The sequence below is a fragment of the Bombus pascuorum genome, chromosome 11 (assembly GCF_905332965.1).
Source record: "Bombus pascuorum chromosome 11, iyBomPasc1.1, whole genome shotgun sequence".
Taxonomy (NCBI): domain Eukaryota; kingdom Metazoa; phylum Arthropoda; class Insecta; order Hymenoptera; family Apidae; genus Bombus; species Bombus pascuorum.
In genome coordinates this window covers 1,324,041-1,342,430 of record NC_083498.1, presented here as the reverse complement: position 1 = coordinate 1,342,430, position 18,390 = coordinate 1,324,041, and the positions used below count along the sequence as shown (strand labels likewise).

The following is an 18,390-nucleotide window of genomic DNA, read 5'->3' as shown; positions in this document are numbered from 1 at the left end:
TTCGTTTTTAATCCTGTTGCTGTGTCGCTTGTTCGATTAATGATGTTTGCGTAATAGAACCATTGTCTTATTAGCGTTGAGAAGAAGTCACAACTAGCCAATGCTTTGCATAAATTTTTCCGTCTTTTATATATCCATTCGAACGTGTGTCTTTGTTTCCTGCGAAATGTTGATTTTTAATAATGGTACTCGAAAATAGAAAGATCTATTTTTATCCAAAGCTTTATTTCCACTTGTATTCCGTTCTAAAGTACTAAATATCAATATCGCGTTAAGTGATTTTAAACAACTTCCTTACGCTATAATACCTGAACGAGATCGTAATAGCTACTTGTTGGCTCTTCCGATCGATTTTATTTACCGGCTTATGTCGTACAAAGATAGGTAAGATAGACAAAGATAGACGGAGAAGCAATCCTGCGCTCGTTGGAGGATCATCAATCCGATAGTTGCGTCATGCGTAGAAATTTCGTTTTAAAAAAATGGCAAGTTGCGGCGGTTGACAAAAGCCGGCTAGCCGCGAGTAGGATGCGGAAGAAAGGTTCGGCGATAGAAAAGCACGGTGCCTCTTCTCCGTGACTCTAAACACAGAGTGCGTACCGCCTCTATAGATCCGACGGACAGGTCGCGTCGACGCGAATGCATACGTATTCGCAACGGCGCCACGCGACCCTGCGTTTACACACTTGGACGGACAGCACCCCTTTGCTTCGCGACTTACACAGGTTTCTCCCTTTCTCGAACCGACGGACTAAACAGTCGGCGTTACGAGCCATCCTTAAAGGAGCACCCAGCCGTGTACAGTTTTTAAGCGAATCGCCTTAACGACACACGCTGGTCTGCGTAGCCGACTCTGAATTGCACGTTCGTGAATAGAGGCACACGCAGACACGCGTCGCGCACGCTAGTTAGAGAGTCAAATTCAAACAAGTAGCGCATAGCTAGCAGGCTGAACTCGGTCTGTCTCATCGAGTTAAAGTGCTTAACGATGCGCGTACAGCTTGATCGAGACTGCCGAATCGAGCTTCTGGTCCATTTGACCCTGGAAAAGATGCGTCGACAACATACTTCTCTGCCCTCTCGGTTGTCGTTTTTTAAATTTTCTTCCCATTGCAAACCTGTTGTCTCGCTCTCGCCTCGCCCCCTTCTCGCTTATTTCGATAACACTAGTCGGATTACTAGGCGGAAATGCTCGTTGCTTTAAAAGAGAGTCGCTATTACCGAACATTTTGGTAACTGACTACGTTTGAACCTGTTCGAAGTAGTCTATTCCAGTTTGAAACCAGTGCACAGCCATATACAGAGAGATTACACATTCTATATAAAGGTACGGTCTCCGGCGAGCAGGTTGATAGGGTGAATTCCTCGCACTATTCGTGATATCATTACGGAAGAAAGTAGTCTATTCGGGTGCATATAGCGATACGAGAGAAACAAGGGTGGAAGGTGTTGGCCGAGTTCGAATTAGACATCGCCGGGAACACAGCTCAGCCCCGTTCCATTTCTATAGATACGTGTGCAGATTTCACCCCGGTCTGACCATCTTCACCGTGTTTACAGCTTTTATGCAAATAACCGGCGCTTAAATAAACAGTTGCCGTTTCGTGTATGATATTTATCGTGCTTCTCGTGTATATTGCGCTTCGCGGACGAAAGCTGCCGACATTTTGCCTGTTTCCGGATAGATGCAGGTAGATGCTAGTAGCAGTGTGCGTGCTGTTATGAATCTGCAAAATTAAGAACCGGCGAGTTCCCTTGCACCATTCACTTTCCTTTCCAAGCATCGTTATTAAATTACAGCGCGTTGTTACAGCTACAAGGACATACCCCTTAAAAGTCTTAATACGACCTTTGCCCAAGCTTTTTAGATAAATAAATATCGGTACGCTTCATGCACCAAATGTCCTACAAATTTTTTATGAAATATTTTTCCGTATCTGTTATATTTTTCATCGTCGTCGATGAGTTTCGATCGCAGCTTACGTCCGTGATTTCGCGGTAAACCAAACTTCAACCGAAATTTATCTTCCCGATTCGATCATTACTCGCATCGATCAGGATGAGCGAGGCGTCGATGTAAATCACGAGCCAATCTGCCAAGTTTCCTTTGTTAGTTTTTGGCGAAGAGTAAAAGCGAAAGGTCCCCTGTTGGAGATTGGAGAGCATATAACGCTGATACGAATTAACGCTACCGCGTAGGTGATATCGATAAAGCTGGCCAACATCGTGACATCGAAACGCCAAGTCATTAAAGCTCGTGGCTCACGGTTAACCCGCCAATAAAACCAGCAGCGGCCACTGCAATTATCCTGGATAGCAAGACCAACGATATCAGTCTGTTCTTATTACGCGATACTTGTGCTCTACGATTCGATTGTAAAAAGTAGAAAGAGAATTTAGGCGGAGGCACGCTATGGCGATCCTAATCGGTTATCGTTATGCTTAACCATAATATTAGGTATTAACTAGCTACAAATATTGCCGCGCTTTCATCTCTCTGATCACGAGCATCCGCCCTCTCGTTAGCAATAGGATTAATACAATGTTATCGATGCTGGGACACTTCAATTTGGTTGCACAAGTTATTATAATCGACTATCGCTTGGATTATAACAGCGTACGCGTTACACATTGTTTAATTTTATATAGTTCCTAAGGGCAGATTACGATCGGTATCGTTATCGTTAATCGCTTTTTTGATAGACCCTTGTCAAATTTCTTGACCTTTTTCGCTCCTGCTACGGTTAAAGTCGAATAATCAATACCGTACAGATGATTTATACCTCGAGTTATTAAAAGACGTTACAAATTTTAAGGAAACATTTATTCCTGAAAAATAGGACAACTTTCTAGCTACGTTTTCGAGTTACGTTAGAAATTCGCTGGATACGTACGATACGTGGACAGTCGTAACCTGCGAGAATCACACGACGAACGCGCTAAATGGCAAAGTAAAGAATCGTCGAAGCTGGGTCTTTAAAGCTGAATTATGAAAATCTCGACTCGTAAAAAATGATAGAACGTCGCGTGTACGTCTGCTCGCTCGTCGCTCTGCTCGGTTGGTATGCCACGTCGCGCCACGCCGTGCCGTGTCGGTCGGTGGACGATGAAAGAGGAAGTGTGATTTCACACCCATACGTAGGTGGGTGACCACGTCCTCAAAATAATAGCATCGCCGTTACGGATGATATGACACCCAAGGGGAAGCGGTTAGAGTTTGCCATTACATGGCGCATTATGTCCGTGCATCCGCTTTACAGACACAGCTCCCTGCATTTTGAAATTACGCGAATAATTAAACTGCGCATCGGCGCTTCCGCTGCGACGCATTATAAACTTCCCTTGCAAGATGAAAACACCGAGACGCGTGCTCGCGTCCGCTTCCATTTCTTACGTTCTTAGAGTACCTATACGTGTGTATCGAATGTCGAAACATTTCGCCGAAATGTTTCTGGAGACAACCCTTTTACGCTTTAACGGATCCAGCTTTTCCCCCGTAGTTACTTCCCATCGAAAACACGAGCGGTGAGAGATTTGAATTGTCTCGAACCCCGCAGACGTTTCGTTAATATTGTTAGTTTTAGCAACGACTCTAGTTCAAGACTCGGCGACATGTCCGGCTGCTTCGGAAATTTTAACGATCCCAAGATTCCACTGCGAATAGTCGGACTATGTTTAATCTTTCGTATCTTTCACGGTCTTGTCACGTAAAATAATAATGAATTTAATGAGAAAAGAAACTTTTATTTCTCTCTTATGATTACAATACACTTCCGAGCTCTAGGCGTGACTTTTTTTTTTTTTTTTAAATAGTTTATTTAGCCAATATTTGATTTTTTGTACATTTTTGAGATTCACAATAAACAATGAATTTGAGTATAGTGTGTTTAGGCAAAAGTACCGATACGCGTCGGTACGACGTAGCCATGGTCTAATATGTGTCGTGGATTTTCGGTTTTTGCGTTTATTTTTTTGTTTTTTGGGTTTAAGTCGCATTGGTGCGTGATTTTTGTGTATTCTTGTGTGTGTTGTATTTTGTCCTGAAACTTGGCCGCAAAACAGGACTCCTCGGTGCTCTAGACGTGACTGTTCAAGACTATCTCACTGCTCTACTGCTCTTACTGAGGAAAACTCGGTGTGGGTGTTCCCTTTGGAACTCAGAACGCGGATTCGTTGTCCACACTTTTTGGTGGAAAAGTGAGGGTAATGATCCGCGATGCCCATTGGTAAATGAATTAGGTAGTAAAGACAAGGAGAGCTAGATATGGCTCGTGGGCATCCTTGTTCATGGGAAAACTCTTATCTTGCCAGACACCCGCTTCCTCCGTATTAGGTAAGAGCGTGCAACAAACATAAGGACGATCTGTAAACCGAAAATGTTTACGTGAAGAAAACTGAAACTGAACAGATTCGGTTTATGTCGTCTTCTTAGGCCTGTTGCGAGTTAATAGAACAATAGATAGGTCTTGGCGTCCGGACTACGGGGAATCTCGCAAGGATCGTCACATCTGGCGTACCACATGACAAAAAGGAAAATTGATTCGTGACAGTCGCATCACGATCAACTTGGACGCGACACGCGTAATCTTTTTTTTCCTGTAGGAAAACTATTCGTGGACGTATAAGTCTTTAGCATATAATTATCAAATGCTGTATAACGTGGTGAAACCACGAGTTTAAGTATATACATAGTTTGTATCTCCTTTTTCCGAAAGTCTGTTTTCTAAAGTATTAAAGATTAGTATCGTCGACGGACGATCTTATTTTCCATATTTGTAACGTAATTATTACGTAGCGAATAGAATTAACGTTTTACTGTTATTCGTAGGTGAATCCGGTGGTTGTGGTATCACCGATGATGTGGTGGAGTGGATGGACAGAGTTCAAAATTCTGCCATACCGGACGTTCCTCGTCCGGTAACCACGAGTAAAAACGAGAAGATATTCAAGTCTCAGGTGAAACCGTGGAATGGTGATCAAGAATCACCGGGTCACAAATATTCGAGAGAAGCTAATGAACCTAGTCATCGAAGAACACGGAGGGCAACCAGGCCGAAGGAGGATAACAAAAACACTTGTTCTCTTTTTATTCAAACCGATCCACTCATATGGAGACATATATCGGAACAGGTAAATTTATGCAAAACTACGTTTTTTCCTTTAAGTGTATTTTTACGTGGTTTCAATCTTGAAAGGAGAAAGATAATACAAAGTAGAAGGGCCGTCTTTTTTACCATATAGCGAAATAAAATTTACCTCGTTGCATAAACGTCAAATTCTCCGGTTGTAATCACATTCATACGACTATTTCTTAGTAATGGGAGATGGGGTAATTTCATTTCGCATTTTCTTCTAAACTGGACGTCCCGGCATTCCGGTGTCCTAGGCCCGATAGAATATTTCCATTTCTGCATTTTCTTCGGCCGGACATTCTTTCCCGTGCCGTTACAAAAATTACAAAAATATTTGATTTTTCGACTGCACTTTCAGTTACATCATGACGCGGAGAAGACCAGAGAAGAAATACTGTCTCTGATCGCGCACCACGTTACCGCTGTGAATTACATCTATAGAGACACCAGATTTGACGGCAGAATCAAACATAGGAATATTAAATTCGAGGTGCAACGGATAAAGGTGACTACATCATTGGATAATTTCTACGCGTCGCGAATATACGATCTGTTACGCGTTGAACGTTAAATACGACTATTCTGTTCGCGATAGATTGATGACGATACAGCCTGCACGCCCCAACAAACGTATGGCGAGCCAAACCCGTTCTGCATGGAGAACATCGACGTTAGCAACTTTTTAAATTTACATTCGCTCGGCAACCACGAAGATTTTTGCCTCGCCTATGTGTTCACATATAGGTACGAAAAGAGTGAACTATTTTAAAATATACGTATCAAGAGATTTATATCACTGGTCTATATTATTAACAGAGATTTTACTGGCGGCACGCTTGGTCTTGCTTGGGTAGCCTCCGCATCCGGCGCATCCGGTGGCATTTGCGAAAGATACAAAACATACACGGAAACTGTCGGAGGAATGTATCAATCCACCAAGAGATCTTTGAATACCGGAATCATCACATTTGTTAATTATAATAGCAGAGTACCACCGAAGGTGTCACAGCTGACATTGGCCCACGAGATAGGACATAATTTCGGATCACCTGTAAGGATTTATAGTGGAACATTGGAGGATTTATCGTTACATTGTTATTGTAATCGTTTGTTTTCGCAGCATTTCATTTCACCCTAACCCAGCATTTAATCGCGCTTTCTTTGCAGCACGATTTCCCCCCGGAATGCAGACCTGGTGGATTGCACGGAAATTATATTATGTTTGCGTCAGCGACAAGCGGTGACCGACCGAATAATAGTAAATTTTCGAAATGCAGTATCGGTAATATCAGCAACGTTTTAGATGCCATCGAAGACAACAAGAAAAGAAATTGTTTCACCGGTATGTGTGTGTGTGTGCGCGTGCGTGTCTGTCTGTCTGTCTGTCTGTCTGTCTGTCTGTCTGTCTGTCTGTCTGTCTGTCTGTCTGTCTGTCTCTCTCTCTCTCTCTCTCTCTCTCTCTCTCTCTCTCTCTCTCTCTCTCTCTCTCTCTCTCTCTCTGTGTGTGTGTGTGTGTGTGTGTGTGTGTGTGTGTGTGTGTGTGTGTGTGTGTGTGTGTGTGTGTGTGTGTGTGTGTGTGTGTGTGTGTGTGTGTGTGTGTGTGTGTGTGTGTGTGTGTGTGTGTGTGTGTGTGTGTGTGTGTGTGTGTGTGTGTGTGTGTGTGTGTGTGTGTGTGTGTGTGTGGTTAAGGAAGTGTTAAGGGAGATGAAGTATGCTTATCTCGATCGAAAGGTGAATCTTATTTCATTTAATTCGTTTATATGCAGCTTCTGCTGGTGCATTCTGTGGGAATAAGATCGTCGAAGCTGGAGAAGAATGCGATTGCGGGTACGATGACGATGAATGCGTGGATAAATGTTGCTATCCGAGACAAGTGTCGGAATTGGATAAGATAAAAAATGAGACAGCAAAAGGCTGCACCAGGAAGTCCGGAACACAATGCAGGTACATATGTCTCTCACGGTGTACTCGAAGCTACATTTTATAAAAAATTTGCGACACAGAATGCATCGTTCAACTTGCATAATCACGAATATCACGAGTCCCTTTCTTACAGCCCCAGCCAAGGGCCTTGCTGTTCCAGCGAATCGTGCCAGTTCGTTCCTCTCTCTAAAAATGTTCAATGCAAAGCGGAATCGGATTGTAGTTACAATTCGACTTGTAATGGAAGATCCTCCGAATGTCCTCCACCATTGCCAAGGGCTAACAAAACTAGATGTAACGAGGGAACTCAGGTAAAGGAAGCTTTTAAATTTGCCGAGATTTTCACGTACAACGATGCATATAGATATTTTGGAAATTATGTTACGAAAATTTGTTCGCAGTTGTGCATCAATGGCGAGTGTACAGGATCGATTTGCCTAGAGTGGAACCTGACCGAGTGCTTTTTGACTAGTAACGTAATTCCAAACATCGATAAACGTAAATTGTGCGAATTAGCTTGTCAAAATGGAACCGATCCATCGACCTGCCGTAGTACTAGCGAATTTGCACACGTTGTTGGTCTGCCTGAAGGTGGAATCAGCCTCCGGCCTGGATCGCCTTGTGATAACTTTCAAGTAAAAACATAATATTATATATTACTTTATAAATTTACTCTTTATGTTTAGAGCTATTAACAGCGATGGAACGCTGCTTTTAGGGATATTGTGATGTATTTTTGAAGTGTAGAGCGGTTGACGCGGAAGGACCATTAGCCAGACTGAAGAATCTTTTATTCAATAAGGACACGTTACGTACAGTAGCACAATGGATAACTGTAAGTATGAATTTCATCTATACGCTGGACTCACTTTACTTCATGCGAGATTATACCAATATAATATCAAACGTTTTCTATTTTAGGAATTCTGGTGGGCAGTACTATTAATGGGAATAGCCTTTATTATTTTCATGGGTTTATTCATCAAGTGCTGTGCCGTTCATACTCCTTCGAGTAATCCTAAGAAACCACCAGCGAGACGTATTAGCGACACTTTAAGAAGACCGATGAATACTCTGAGAAGAATGGTATGACGTATAAAAGAATAATAAAATATAATATAAATGATCAAACATCAGTGGTTGTTGTATACTCTAAAACAAAAAATGGTGTAATTATGATTTTATAGCGACATCCACATGGCGGAGGTGGAGCCGGTCCCAGAAGTATACCTCCTAGACAAAATCCAGGAGGCCATGTTGCTACTCGGGGCCCCTCTCACGGCTATGGAGAGGGTAGAGGTGCTCAGTATTATCCCAAAGGTAAATCCACATGATAATTTCGATCGCTTTTTAATGCAGCTATCGTTGCTCGAGTTTGATCCTAATAAATGTTGCTCGTTCTAATACGTACCGTATGTTTGTTTATTACCTGGTAAAATATGGATTAAACTCAAGCTAAGAAGCTTGCCGTTATGTATCTGTCCCTGTGTGATCTGCAACTACATCAATGTTTTTTCCTGTTTGCATCTTCCTCGCATTGATTGACGCGCATCACTACCTGATACTATCGTTCTATGACCTACAGAGGTGAGCTGGGGCCTATACTTTATACCCTTGGTAGGAGCAAATTCACGAATAGAATCAGGATAGGTGCTACGATGTTCTACGATGAACGAGTCATTTTCGATATCACGATATCACTGTGAATTCTTGTATTTGCTCCTGGTAGTCTCTCTTTCATAACCATTCGACGAAAGCCATCGAGTAGAACTTTCATTCGATCATTAATATCAAAGTAAAATTTAGTATCAGTATCTACTCCGCTTACGCATCATTCGTATTAATTTCGATAGTATTTTTGCGAAATATGGCTTTTGTATGATTAGTGGATCTTGCTAGAAGTATTATCTTGCTGGTAATTGAAAAAATTAAATGCATGATAAATTTTGTCATTTTTCCAACGAGCCAAATGGTTGTAGCAATAATGACTAACTTATTATCTCGGTACATTCGTTGTTTAGTTGGCTTCGATATTTCTTTTCACGATCGAATACTTTTGTAAACTTTAAGCAGGCTATCGCTCGGTTCCCACAGCTAGTGCGCCACCCAGTAGCAGCGCAGCACCCAACTACGGCCGGTCCAATCATCCAGAACTGTACGCCGGCGCCTATTCGGGCTCCGGGGGAGGGGGGCGGGCCTCAGCCTACGAGATGAGGCATCACAACAAGGTGTGACGACCTTAGAGAACTATCACAGACGAGAAACGGTCTGGACGTTGCACCGTAAATTGTTCTCTTGTTTAATGCCAAACTGTGAAACGAGCCGATTCACCCAGCATACGATATCTCTCGTAATCGAGATCGACGGAATCAATGGAAGAATACAGGGCGCGATTGAAAGCATTTGAAAGTTCCGACGACCGCCGATCTACGTTTTTATTTCGATTCAAGTAACTCGCGCAAGGGAACTGGTTCGGAAATTGTAAATTGAACAAGTGTATTATATAATCAATGGTGGTGATATATTGAGACTTCTCGTTTGACATTAAGCTTTTGTCGAGCTGATTTTTATCGGCAAACGTACGAGGACATCGACGTTGCGAAAACAAAACGAACGATGCCGTTGGACGTGATAGATCGTAAACTGAGAAATCGTTAAAAGACTAATATTATGCGATTCTCTGTAATTCGTCTTTTAAATGTTTCCTGCTGATTCCTCCGTGTTGCCATTAAATATTTTTCGCGTCTCGATCAAAATTACAAGGCTCTCGATAAATCTCTTTGTCCGCGAAATTCTTTGATATCAATGTACCGATCGAAGTTGTGGAAATTTATTTCTGTGGACAACGCTGGATTCGCACAGCAATATTGAGTAATATCGAACGCAACGTATTTTTGTCGTTCGATATAAAAAACATTTATGGCCAAGATTGCATAGTAGCGTTTATGCCTCGATTTCTTGACGAAGTCGAATTTTTGCGTGTTTTTCGCTCCGGAAAGCATACTTTTATACATACGTGGAGACTGTTGGTTAGAAGAAGAAGGGAAGTTCAAAGGGATAACGGAGACGACAATATATATTTGGAATAAGTGTTAGGATGATAACCGTAATTTTTGAAAAGCTCCCATTGAACGTACCTTGTGCCTTTTAACTCTTATACGCGATTATTATGTACATTATTCTATTATAGTACGATTTTAAAAGACAGACTTTTTTTTTATTTCAATGTTCTTCCAAATGCATGTTCTTTATTCAAAGTTAAGCTTTTAATTATTAGTATTTTTTATACAAATATAGGTAAAGATAATTAATAAGTAATGCCAAAATGTTTAAATATGATTTCTTTTTTAATGCATTTATACATAAGTTATAGCCTATAAGGATATATTATTTTATTTAAACCTAAAAGTCTTTGTGATTATACCATCGCTTTCCGCAGCGAAAAAGCGCGTTTACCATTACCAAACTATTGCAGGTCATTCACTTGATCTCTACCATTGTAGTATAATAATTAATGATATGTAATATTCTTATACTAATTTTTATTAGCCAATTGAAACGAGCAAAGTTACGAGAGACTATGAACATGGGAGAAAAGTATCAACAAACAAATTTTTATAGTTATATTTCATTAACGATTATTCTGCTGAAAATGATATGGAATAATATCGGTTCTATTATTATTATGCTGATTATTAACGATATTATTACTATTAATTATTATTATTATTATTATTATTATTATTATTATTATTACTATTATGGCTATTACTATTATTAATTAGTTATCTATTGCAAATGATAATTTATCTTCGCTATCGCGAATGTTATAAGTTGTATTTAAATATGGTTTTTAACTTACAATTATAGAGGGCTGTACCGTAAACGCGCTTTAATGACGCGCATAGCGGACCAAAGACGAGCCCTCCTTTTGAAATATAAACGTGTTTTAATATACATGGGCTCATTTGTGCACTGCTGCATACTCGTATGCCACACAAACAAAATTCGCACGTGTCCAACGGCGAATCGTACTAAATTGTACGCGATATATACACTTCCTTTCTCGAAACGCCAAAATGTTATACGTGATTGACTGAATTTTTTTACTCGTCCCTCGTCGAACCTTCTTGCGCAAATTTTGTCCAATTTGTTCCATGTGTTTCTATTCGAGGCAATAATCATCGAATGTGCAGATATTTACTATCACTATCAATAGCGATATAATAACGATTTATTAATATCGTAACCTAGCGTTCTTCTTTTGTCCAATGGTTTTGATCGAACATCGTTAGGCTTAGCAATATTTTCATAAGGAAATGTGTTTCCTATTTCTTCTCGTTCTACATGTGATGAAAAATGTCATTAGATACCGTTGAACGTTACGACAGATAGTTTATACGCTACAAAGACATAGATTTCGTTTAGACGATGATCCAGAAACTTAACAATTTTAAACATAGAGTCGTGCAAGACAGAAGGAACATTAACAGGGATGAAGAGATAAAAAAAAGGAGGTGTTCGCCAAATCGCAGGAAATACGAGTTTGCGGATCGTGTGGAAATGTACAATAGTCGCAATGTGATTATAAAAAAAGTGGATCATGCGAAAGCTGATGCGAGATACGTACGAAAGTTGGAAGGAGCAAAAGAGAGAAGAAAAGGTATGGGAAGAGAATGGGCGTGAAAGAATAAAAGAGAGAGTGCTAAACTGTGTACATATATTGATATTATATATACATAAACGATAATTATATAACCATAACAAATGGTAAAGCGAATACAAAAAAATACTTGTTTTTATATCAAATCTGTATTATAGCGAAATATTATCCTGTATTTTGTAATCGGGACGGAAATTTAAGGATGACGAACGAATGCCTGTATGTGCGTGTAATCGAGCCCTTAGGTTTTTAAGGTAATGACTTTTTTAACGACGATCCAACGTGGACCGGACCGGATCGTTTGAGATAGGTTATTTAAGCAGTTTTGAAGTTTCTTGCATATAGATGCAACAGGATTCCATTTGGTCCCATTTGTAATCGCTCGTCCGATCGTAACATAAAAGTTAATTATGTTATTTCCAAGTGTTTCATGGCAATCCATGAGTACAACTTACTGCCATTCGTAGTAACGCGTAGCAAAGAAGGCCGAACGACTTTTCAAAGTATAAGCGGTAACGCGTTATAAACCTATTTGGGAAAATGTATTAAAATTAACGTGACGTTAACATCATTTTTATCGTATGTATTTATATAATTATCATATATTATGATAATACAAGGAACAATAATTTATTGTTTTTGATACGACGTTATGAGGTTTCCCTAAATGTCAGGTATCGACTGCCGTTTAATTAGCGATCACGATGCGTAGAGGACATATTCGTCTACTCATCCATAGATGAATCTATTGATGTTTCAATATCGTTCATGATTATTCTTGCTTCCATTTCACTGCCATAAAAACGATTCAAATGACTGAATACAAGATCAAAATAAAAGAAAAAGGAAGAGAAATAATGGCATTGTTTCGAAAAGAGAAGCCTAAGACGAGCGTAGAATGGGACCAAGTATTCTAGTATCTAGTTGACAAAAACGTTGCTTGCCCGTATTGAGAGAATTATAGCGATTAAAAAGCAAAAGTATGTTTTCATTCATCATTTGTCTCCGAGGAGTCTCTACTACATATGCTTAAGCTCAATCGTTTCTGCGCTGTCTGGATTAAGATCGCGTTCTATTATTACTATTACTATTATTATTATTATTATTATTAATTATCATTATTCGGTAATTGTGCATCTCGCGGCACATTATGTGATAAACGATTTCTGTGGGGCACGAACAAATTCTTTGATTAAAAAAAAATTTGAATGTCTGCAAAAAACAGTATCTTTAAAGTACCTATCTTAATCCAGACGTGTGTCATCGTGACGCAATGCACACTACTTTATCACTTGTACATAATGTTAGTAAGGAAGAAACAAAAAGAAATCGAAGATTATATTTTTTCTATCGATCCAAAAATGTGGTGACCTATCAACATCGTGCATCCGAGATTAATTTCATCTACGTTAAATTTTTCATGTCCGTTCCGATATGATTTTAGCTAAAATAGTACATACATACATATGTTGTTTCGTTTCACCAAGAGTTCATACGTTCTACGTGTAGAAAGTATTACTTGGATATCACAAAATCACCAAGTTGCCTTTATGTTTTATGTGCCGTAGTGTTTTATTTCATTTTTAATTCATACAAACAGTTTTAAGCTCTGTGTTTTGAATTGATACTTTGATGTAAGTTTTATTAAGCATGATACTGACCAATCGCCTGAACGTTGCTTCAGACCACCACTCTCTCTTTTTCCCAATGTCTAGAACGTGGCGAGTGTTTTAAAGAATACTATAAATAAAAGGAATCTGATTGTGAATCTTTTGTGTTATGTTAATGTGATTATAAAAAAAAAGAAAAACAAGAACATTGTAAAGAACTAAATAAAGCATACATTTTACATTTATATAACTGTACTTTCTACCATATTCTCTGTTACTGTCATATTCATTAACATATTATTACTTATCATTTATCTATTATTTATTAATATAATTGACAATGATACCATAATTTAAGAAAATCGGAAATTTTGTTTGACAAATGAAAAGAATAATATTAGAGAGACAAAAAAGAGAATTAAACGTATATCTTTAATTTGTAAGACTAACTAATTTCATTAATACTTCAAGTTCTATAAATTAATGTATTATAATTTACAATATTTTAAAATTATTCAATTTTATTTTCTAGCTATTCCCTATTATAAAATAACCACATAAAAACAAAAAGGTTTCATAACATACATATAAATACAATTTGTAGATACTTTTATTTATTTTATAAACTATTGTAAAAGTTACAATATTGTACATTAGAAAATGTAGATTGAACGTCTCTAACGTGTCTATTTTACGATACGTGTATATTTCGATTCATAGACAGATAGCATTTTATAATTCACCTGTAATACAAAACATTCCTTACATACAGATGACGTATAATAGAATACTGAAAAGATGTAGTATTGTTTGTCAGCAAATATTCTAAGCCAGGTATCAAATATGAAAGTGATGGTATTGCCCTATACGAAATGCATTGTTTTAAATAAATTAATGCAAACTTGTCTTTCTCGACATTTTAAATACATTTCCAAATAAACTTATCGAATTCGATTCGATTTAAAGCAGTATAAACAAAATATTACTAATTATATTTTTTATAAATAGAATTTTTGCCACGCTCGTCGCTTCTTCTTTCCGTTTTTAAACAATGAGTTAATGAAAATGCTCTTGATTCCATGTTTAATGTAATGGACGTAAAAAAATGACCCTGAGTGGCAAGCTGAAAACACATTCTTTATCGATGACTTTATGGCTGCGAATGTTCGAGCTTGTATACATCATGATATGCGTTACGTATTAGTGCATATGGGAAGCAGCTTTCTAACAGATCCATCGTTAAAAATGGTGATTCTTGAACTATCTGGTCCAACAAAAGGTACACGGATTCCCTATTTTTAATCGCCTCTTTGTCTGCTTCTTGGCCTAGTCTGAGTAAACTGGATGATGCCAACGCAAGGAATTCCTTCATTCGATCTTCTATGTCATTTTGTCCACAGATGGTAAATAATGCACCAAAAATATTATTTATTGCAGTTGCCATGCAATGTATGTTGTTAGAATGACCCTCTAGGGATGCCCGATAAAAGGAATTCTCATTTCGAGCTAATTTCGGAATAGAAACGGCGACGAAAACCATTAACAAACATACGAGCAAATGTTCATCTTCATCTACTTCGGATTTTTGGCTCCTTAATGCTGCTGTTAATGTTGGATCAACTTTGCAAGTTAAACCAGCGGCTGAAGTCATTTCGGAAACAACACGCATAGGATCACCAGATGGTAAATGATGTCGGAAATCTAGAATCGAACTTAAAAGAAACGGTATACGTTCTTCCAAGACATCGACCAATGCGGATTGGGCTAATTGTCTGAAACTTAGAATTACACCTATAATTGTTACTCGTTGCAGTACATTATCTACCTGCTGCAACCTTTTAAATTGTTCTTTCATTACTTCTGGTTTATCAAAATTTGTTCGCAAAGCAATAAGAACATCTTTATTGCCAGCAACTAATTTCTTTAGCTGTTGCACTTGACTTGCTATATGCCACATCAAATTTTCATTCAACATCTTCATACCATATGGTCCAATTAGTTCAGCTAGTGCTCTCAATTCATTGATATCAGAAAATTCCTCTGCGTTAAAAGGAATTGCTCCCTCTACGGATAAACTAACAAATGCTCTTTGATTGCTAGAATAACAAATATTTCCGGCGCTAACTCGCCTTAATAAAACATCAGAATACCATTGCGTGTATAAAGCAGCGATAGTTTTATCACCATGACTATCTAATTCTTGAGTTTGTTGAAGAAGTGCGTTATTGAATACACGTGTAATATCTATATGCACATAGTTTTCAACCGTCTGAAGAACATTCATGTAAGATCTAACACTCACAAATAATTCTGATGGTTTAGCTATTTCACTAGTATCTGAATTGTACATGACCATACCAACAAGTGCTCTGGCAAATCTTGATTCTAAATGTTGATGCAAGTATTCTCTTGGCGCGAATGTATATTCCCATACATTGATAGTAGGGCAATAATTAATGGCATAGCATAACTCTGTTAATGCCATGTGAAGTTTATCCATTGTGGTAAGTTCTTCTCTGGTTTTTCTGTAACTCTCTATACCCGGTTTATGAATTTCATACATATTCTTCTTATTTTTATCTTTTTTCTTTCGATTTACAACCTGAGAAATTAATAATGCACAGTGTTTTGGCAATAATTTATCGCTCATGTTACACTGCTCATCACAGATAGTCGTAATAATATTTTTAGCTTCTTTGGCCATTTCGTCTAAAAACATATTAACGACAGATAAACTTCGTTCTCGAATATGATGACGCTCTTCTGGACACAGTTCGTGCGTACAACTTTGAAAATGACTACATATTAAAGGAAATGCAACGATATATCTATTTTGAGCAGGAAATTCTAAACACATGTGAAATTGATCTTCAAATACTTTGCTGTAGAAACAGAAGATAGATAAATCGGATGTTTCAACTAGCATTTCATCCAAATTATCCACCATCTTCGTATGAAATATTACGGTATCCATAAAAGATGCTAATTCTCTATTATCAGCTAAATTCATGTTGCACTTTGCAATAGACATATATGCTTGCAATCTGAACCAATCCAATCGGAATGCACGAAAATCAAACAGTTCATTATCTTCCACTTGTTTGACTGTTAGACTAGCTATCTTTGAACACATATCACTAAGAATCGCTCCTTCATCTTCTGGGCAAACTGGAAGGTTTTGTATCATTTGATCTAAAGCAGGTGCATCAAATCCAGACAAAAATTGCACATAATACCTTTGAAGTACTTGGGAATATTTCTTCACTAATGCTCTTAATTCTTCGCAGTGAAACAGTAATTCTGGCAATTGACGATCCACTAGATCCTCACCTCCTCTTCCTTTACCTTTTCCTTGTGTCGGAGGATTAACGCCATGTCGCAAAAGCCATAAAATTTCATCCCTCGCATGAGAGAGTCCCATCAAAACTAAGAGCGCTTTTGGTCCTAAGAGACCAGGTTGGTCAGTTAAGATTAAACCCAGCTCTTTCAGTGCTGTCCTTAAGAATTTTCTTCTTTCCCTGTGTCTATAACCAGCCTTTTGCACCGCTTGACTATAACATTCTTTCACTTCCGATACCCGTTTACTATACCCTTTTATACTTTCAAAAAATGTTTGTATGTATTGATGTATATAAATAACTTCATCTCTGAACAAGGCTAATACCCAACCAGATTCTAAAGCCGTGGTCCATAATTTACCGGGCTGTTCCTGATTTAAAAACGAATGACACAATGTGAAACCTAAAATAACCCATCTTTCTATTCTATCTAAGCTCAAAGTTTCACAAGACATAGTGTCTGTTGCTGCTGCTTTAAGTATTTGTCCAGGACTTCCAACAAGGCTGAGCTTTTGATCTGCTCTCCATGTATCCGCAGATAAATTTCTCTCAGGATAAATAGGCCACAATGAAGTGAGAGCAGTCTTTAACAATTTAGAATGAGGAACAAATTCTTCTGAAAGTTTTTTTAATGGAGCATCATAATCCATAATCATTTGTCCCAAGCGAGGAAAGCTAGGATCAGATTGACTGTGTACCATTTCATGAGCTGCGTTAAATAAACCTAATACCGCTTTGCGATCTTCTACTTGTGATAAAAGTATCATTAAACTGACATATGTAACAACAAGATCCAAATAACCTTTTGTTAACTCAAAATTTATTGTTATGTCCATATGAACACCACAAGCATCCATTGTAGTTAAAAGCTCACAAACATTGTCTTTGAAATCAAGCAAATCAACAAAGGTATAATAATATAGAGATAAAGATTTAATAATCTCATTGCGAAGATTCGTAATAGTTTGCAAACTCTTAACATCAATATTAGGAAACTTTCTGACAATCGTCTTGATAGAAGATTCTAAACTTTTATCCGAAAGAAATCCAGGCTTTGATTTGGCATCACCGCATGCCTTTTTTATGTTATAAATGCGAGTTAACATCCCAATACCTCTGTCATTTAAAATAGTTAGCTTCTCAGCTAACTTTTGTTGACTAGGTACAATAGGTCGTGCCATGATTGTATTATATTATTTTTTACAAAGTCAACATAACTTGTTCACCTCTTTTCACTTCTTTGGTTTTAAGTGACAGGAGACCCCACCCCTGGGGACAATTTACTTTTACCGAATACGGCTAGAATAGAGAGATTTTCTTCTCCTACAAAAAAATTTAGATATTTATCGTGTTTGTTTTAAAAAAAAAGTAGTATTTAATGTTGAAAGCATATCTTACCTTTTTTGCTGTTACATGTTTAATACGAATCGATGACACCATAAAACGAGATTTCTGTGTACGTTGCGTATTAAGTGAAGTATCGCTGTTTCAGTGAACAGTGTAGCCAACAGCTGCTATGTTACTAGCATTTCAAACGAAACAAATGTTACTAAACTATTAATAAATTTTAAAACATTAACAAAACAATAAACGTTCTTAAAACTAAGTTTCTTTGTTCACCGGTGAAGAAGATTATGATAATTATGTAAAACATGTAAGTAAAAAAGGATATTTAAAAAAATACGTACAAATAATCACTATTTAATGGACATAATTTTCGAAAA

The 18,390-nt window shown here is 38.0% G+C and overlaps 2 protein-coding genes across 4 annotated transcripts in view; one reads left to right on the top strand and one right to left on the bottom strand.

Moving 5' to 3' along the window:
* Positions 1-13,531, top strand: part of LOC132911682 (disintegrin and metalloproteinase domain-containing protein 10) — a 104,619-nt gene extending 91,088 nt beyond the window's left edge. Inside the window, exons 4-15 of one of the 3 annotated variants that reach the window (XM_060968464.1) lie at positions 4,829-5,130; positions 5,491-5,637; positions 5,728-5,876; positions 5,949-6,183; positions 6,300-6,474; positions 6,899-7,076; positions 7,189-7,366; positions 7,457-7,690; positions 7,774-7,890; positions 7,977-8,141; positions 8,243-8,375; positions 9,150-13,531. In XM_060968464.1, the coding sequence (XP_060824447.1) occupies positions 4,829-5,130; positions 5,491-5,637; positions 5,728-5,876; positions 5,949-6,183; positions 6,300-6,474; positions 6,899-7,076; positions 7,189-7,366; positions 7,457-7,690; positions 7,774-7,890; positions 7,977-8,141; positions 8,243-8,375; positions 9,150-9,289 (2,153 nt within the window). In that variant the 3' untranslated portion in view covers positions 9,290-13,531. Of the gene's footprint in view, positions 1-4,828; positions 5,131-5,490; positions 5,638-5,727; positions 5,877-5,948; positions 6,184-6,299; positions 6,475-6,898; positions 7,077-7,188; positions 7,367-7,456; positions 7,691-7,773; positions 7,891-7,976; positions 8,142-8,242; positions 8,376-9,125 lie in introns of all 3 variants that reach the window. The other 2 variants (XM_060968462.1, XM_060968461.1) reach the window with 2 other exon arrangements.
* Positions 13,532-13,920: 389 nt separating this feature from the next.
* On the bottom strand, positions 13,921-18,174 carry LOC132911679 (membrane-associated protein Hem). Its single transcript, XM_060968459.1, has 2 exons — positions 18,065-18,174; positions 13,921-17,989 (listed from the first exon to the last, which is right to left on the bottom strand). The coding sequence occupies exon 2, from the start codon at positions 17,845-17,847 to the stop codon at positions 14,479-14,481; it is 3,369 nt and encodes a 1,122-aa protein (XP_060824442.1). The 5' UTR covers positions 17,848-17,989; positions 18,065-18,174; the 3' UTR covers positions 13,921-14,478.
* Positions 18,175-18,390: the final 216 nt, after the last annotated feature.

Bases quoted from the DNA above. Each gene is read 5' to 3' on its own strand.
- LOC132911679 (XM_060968459.1), bottom strand. From the start codon at position 17,847: ATGGCACGACCTATTGTACCTAGTCAACAAAAGTTAGCTGAGAAGCTA.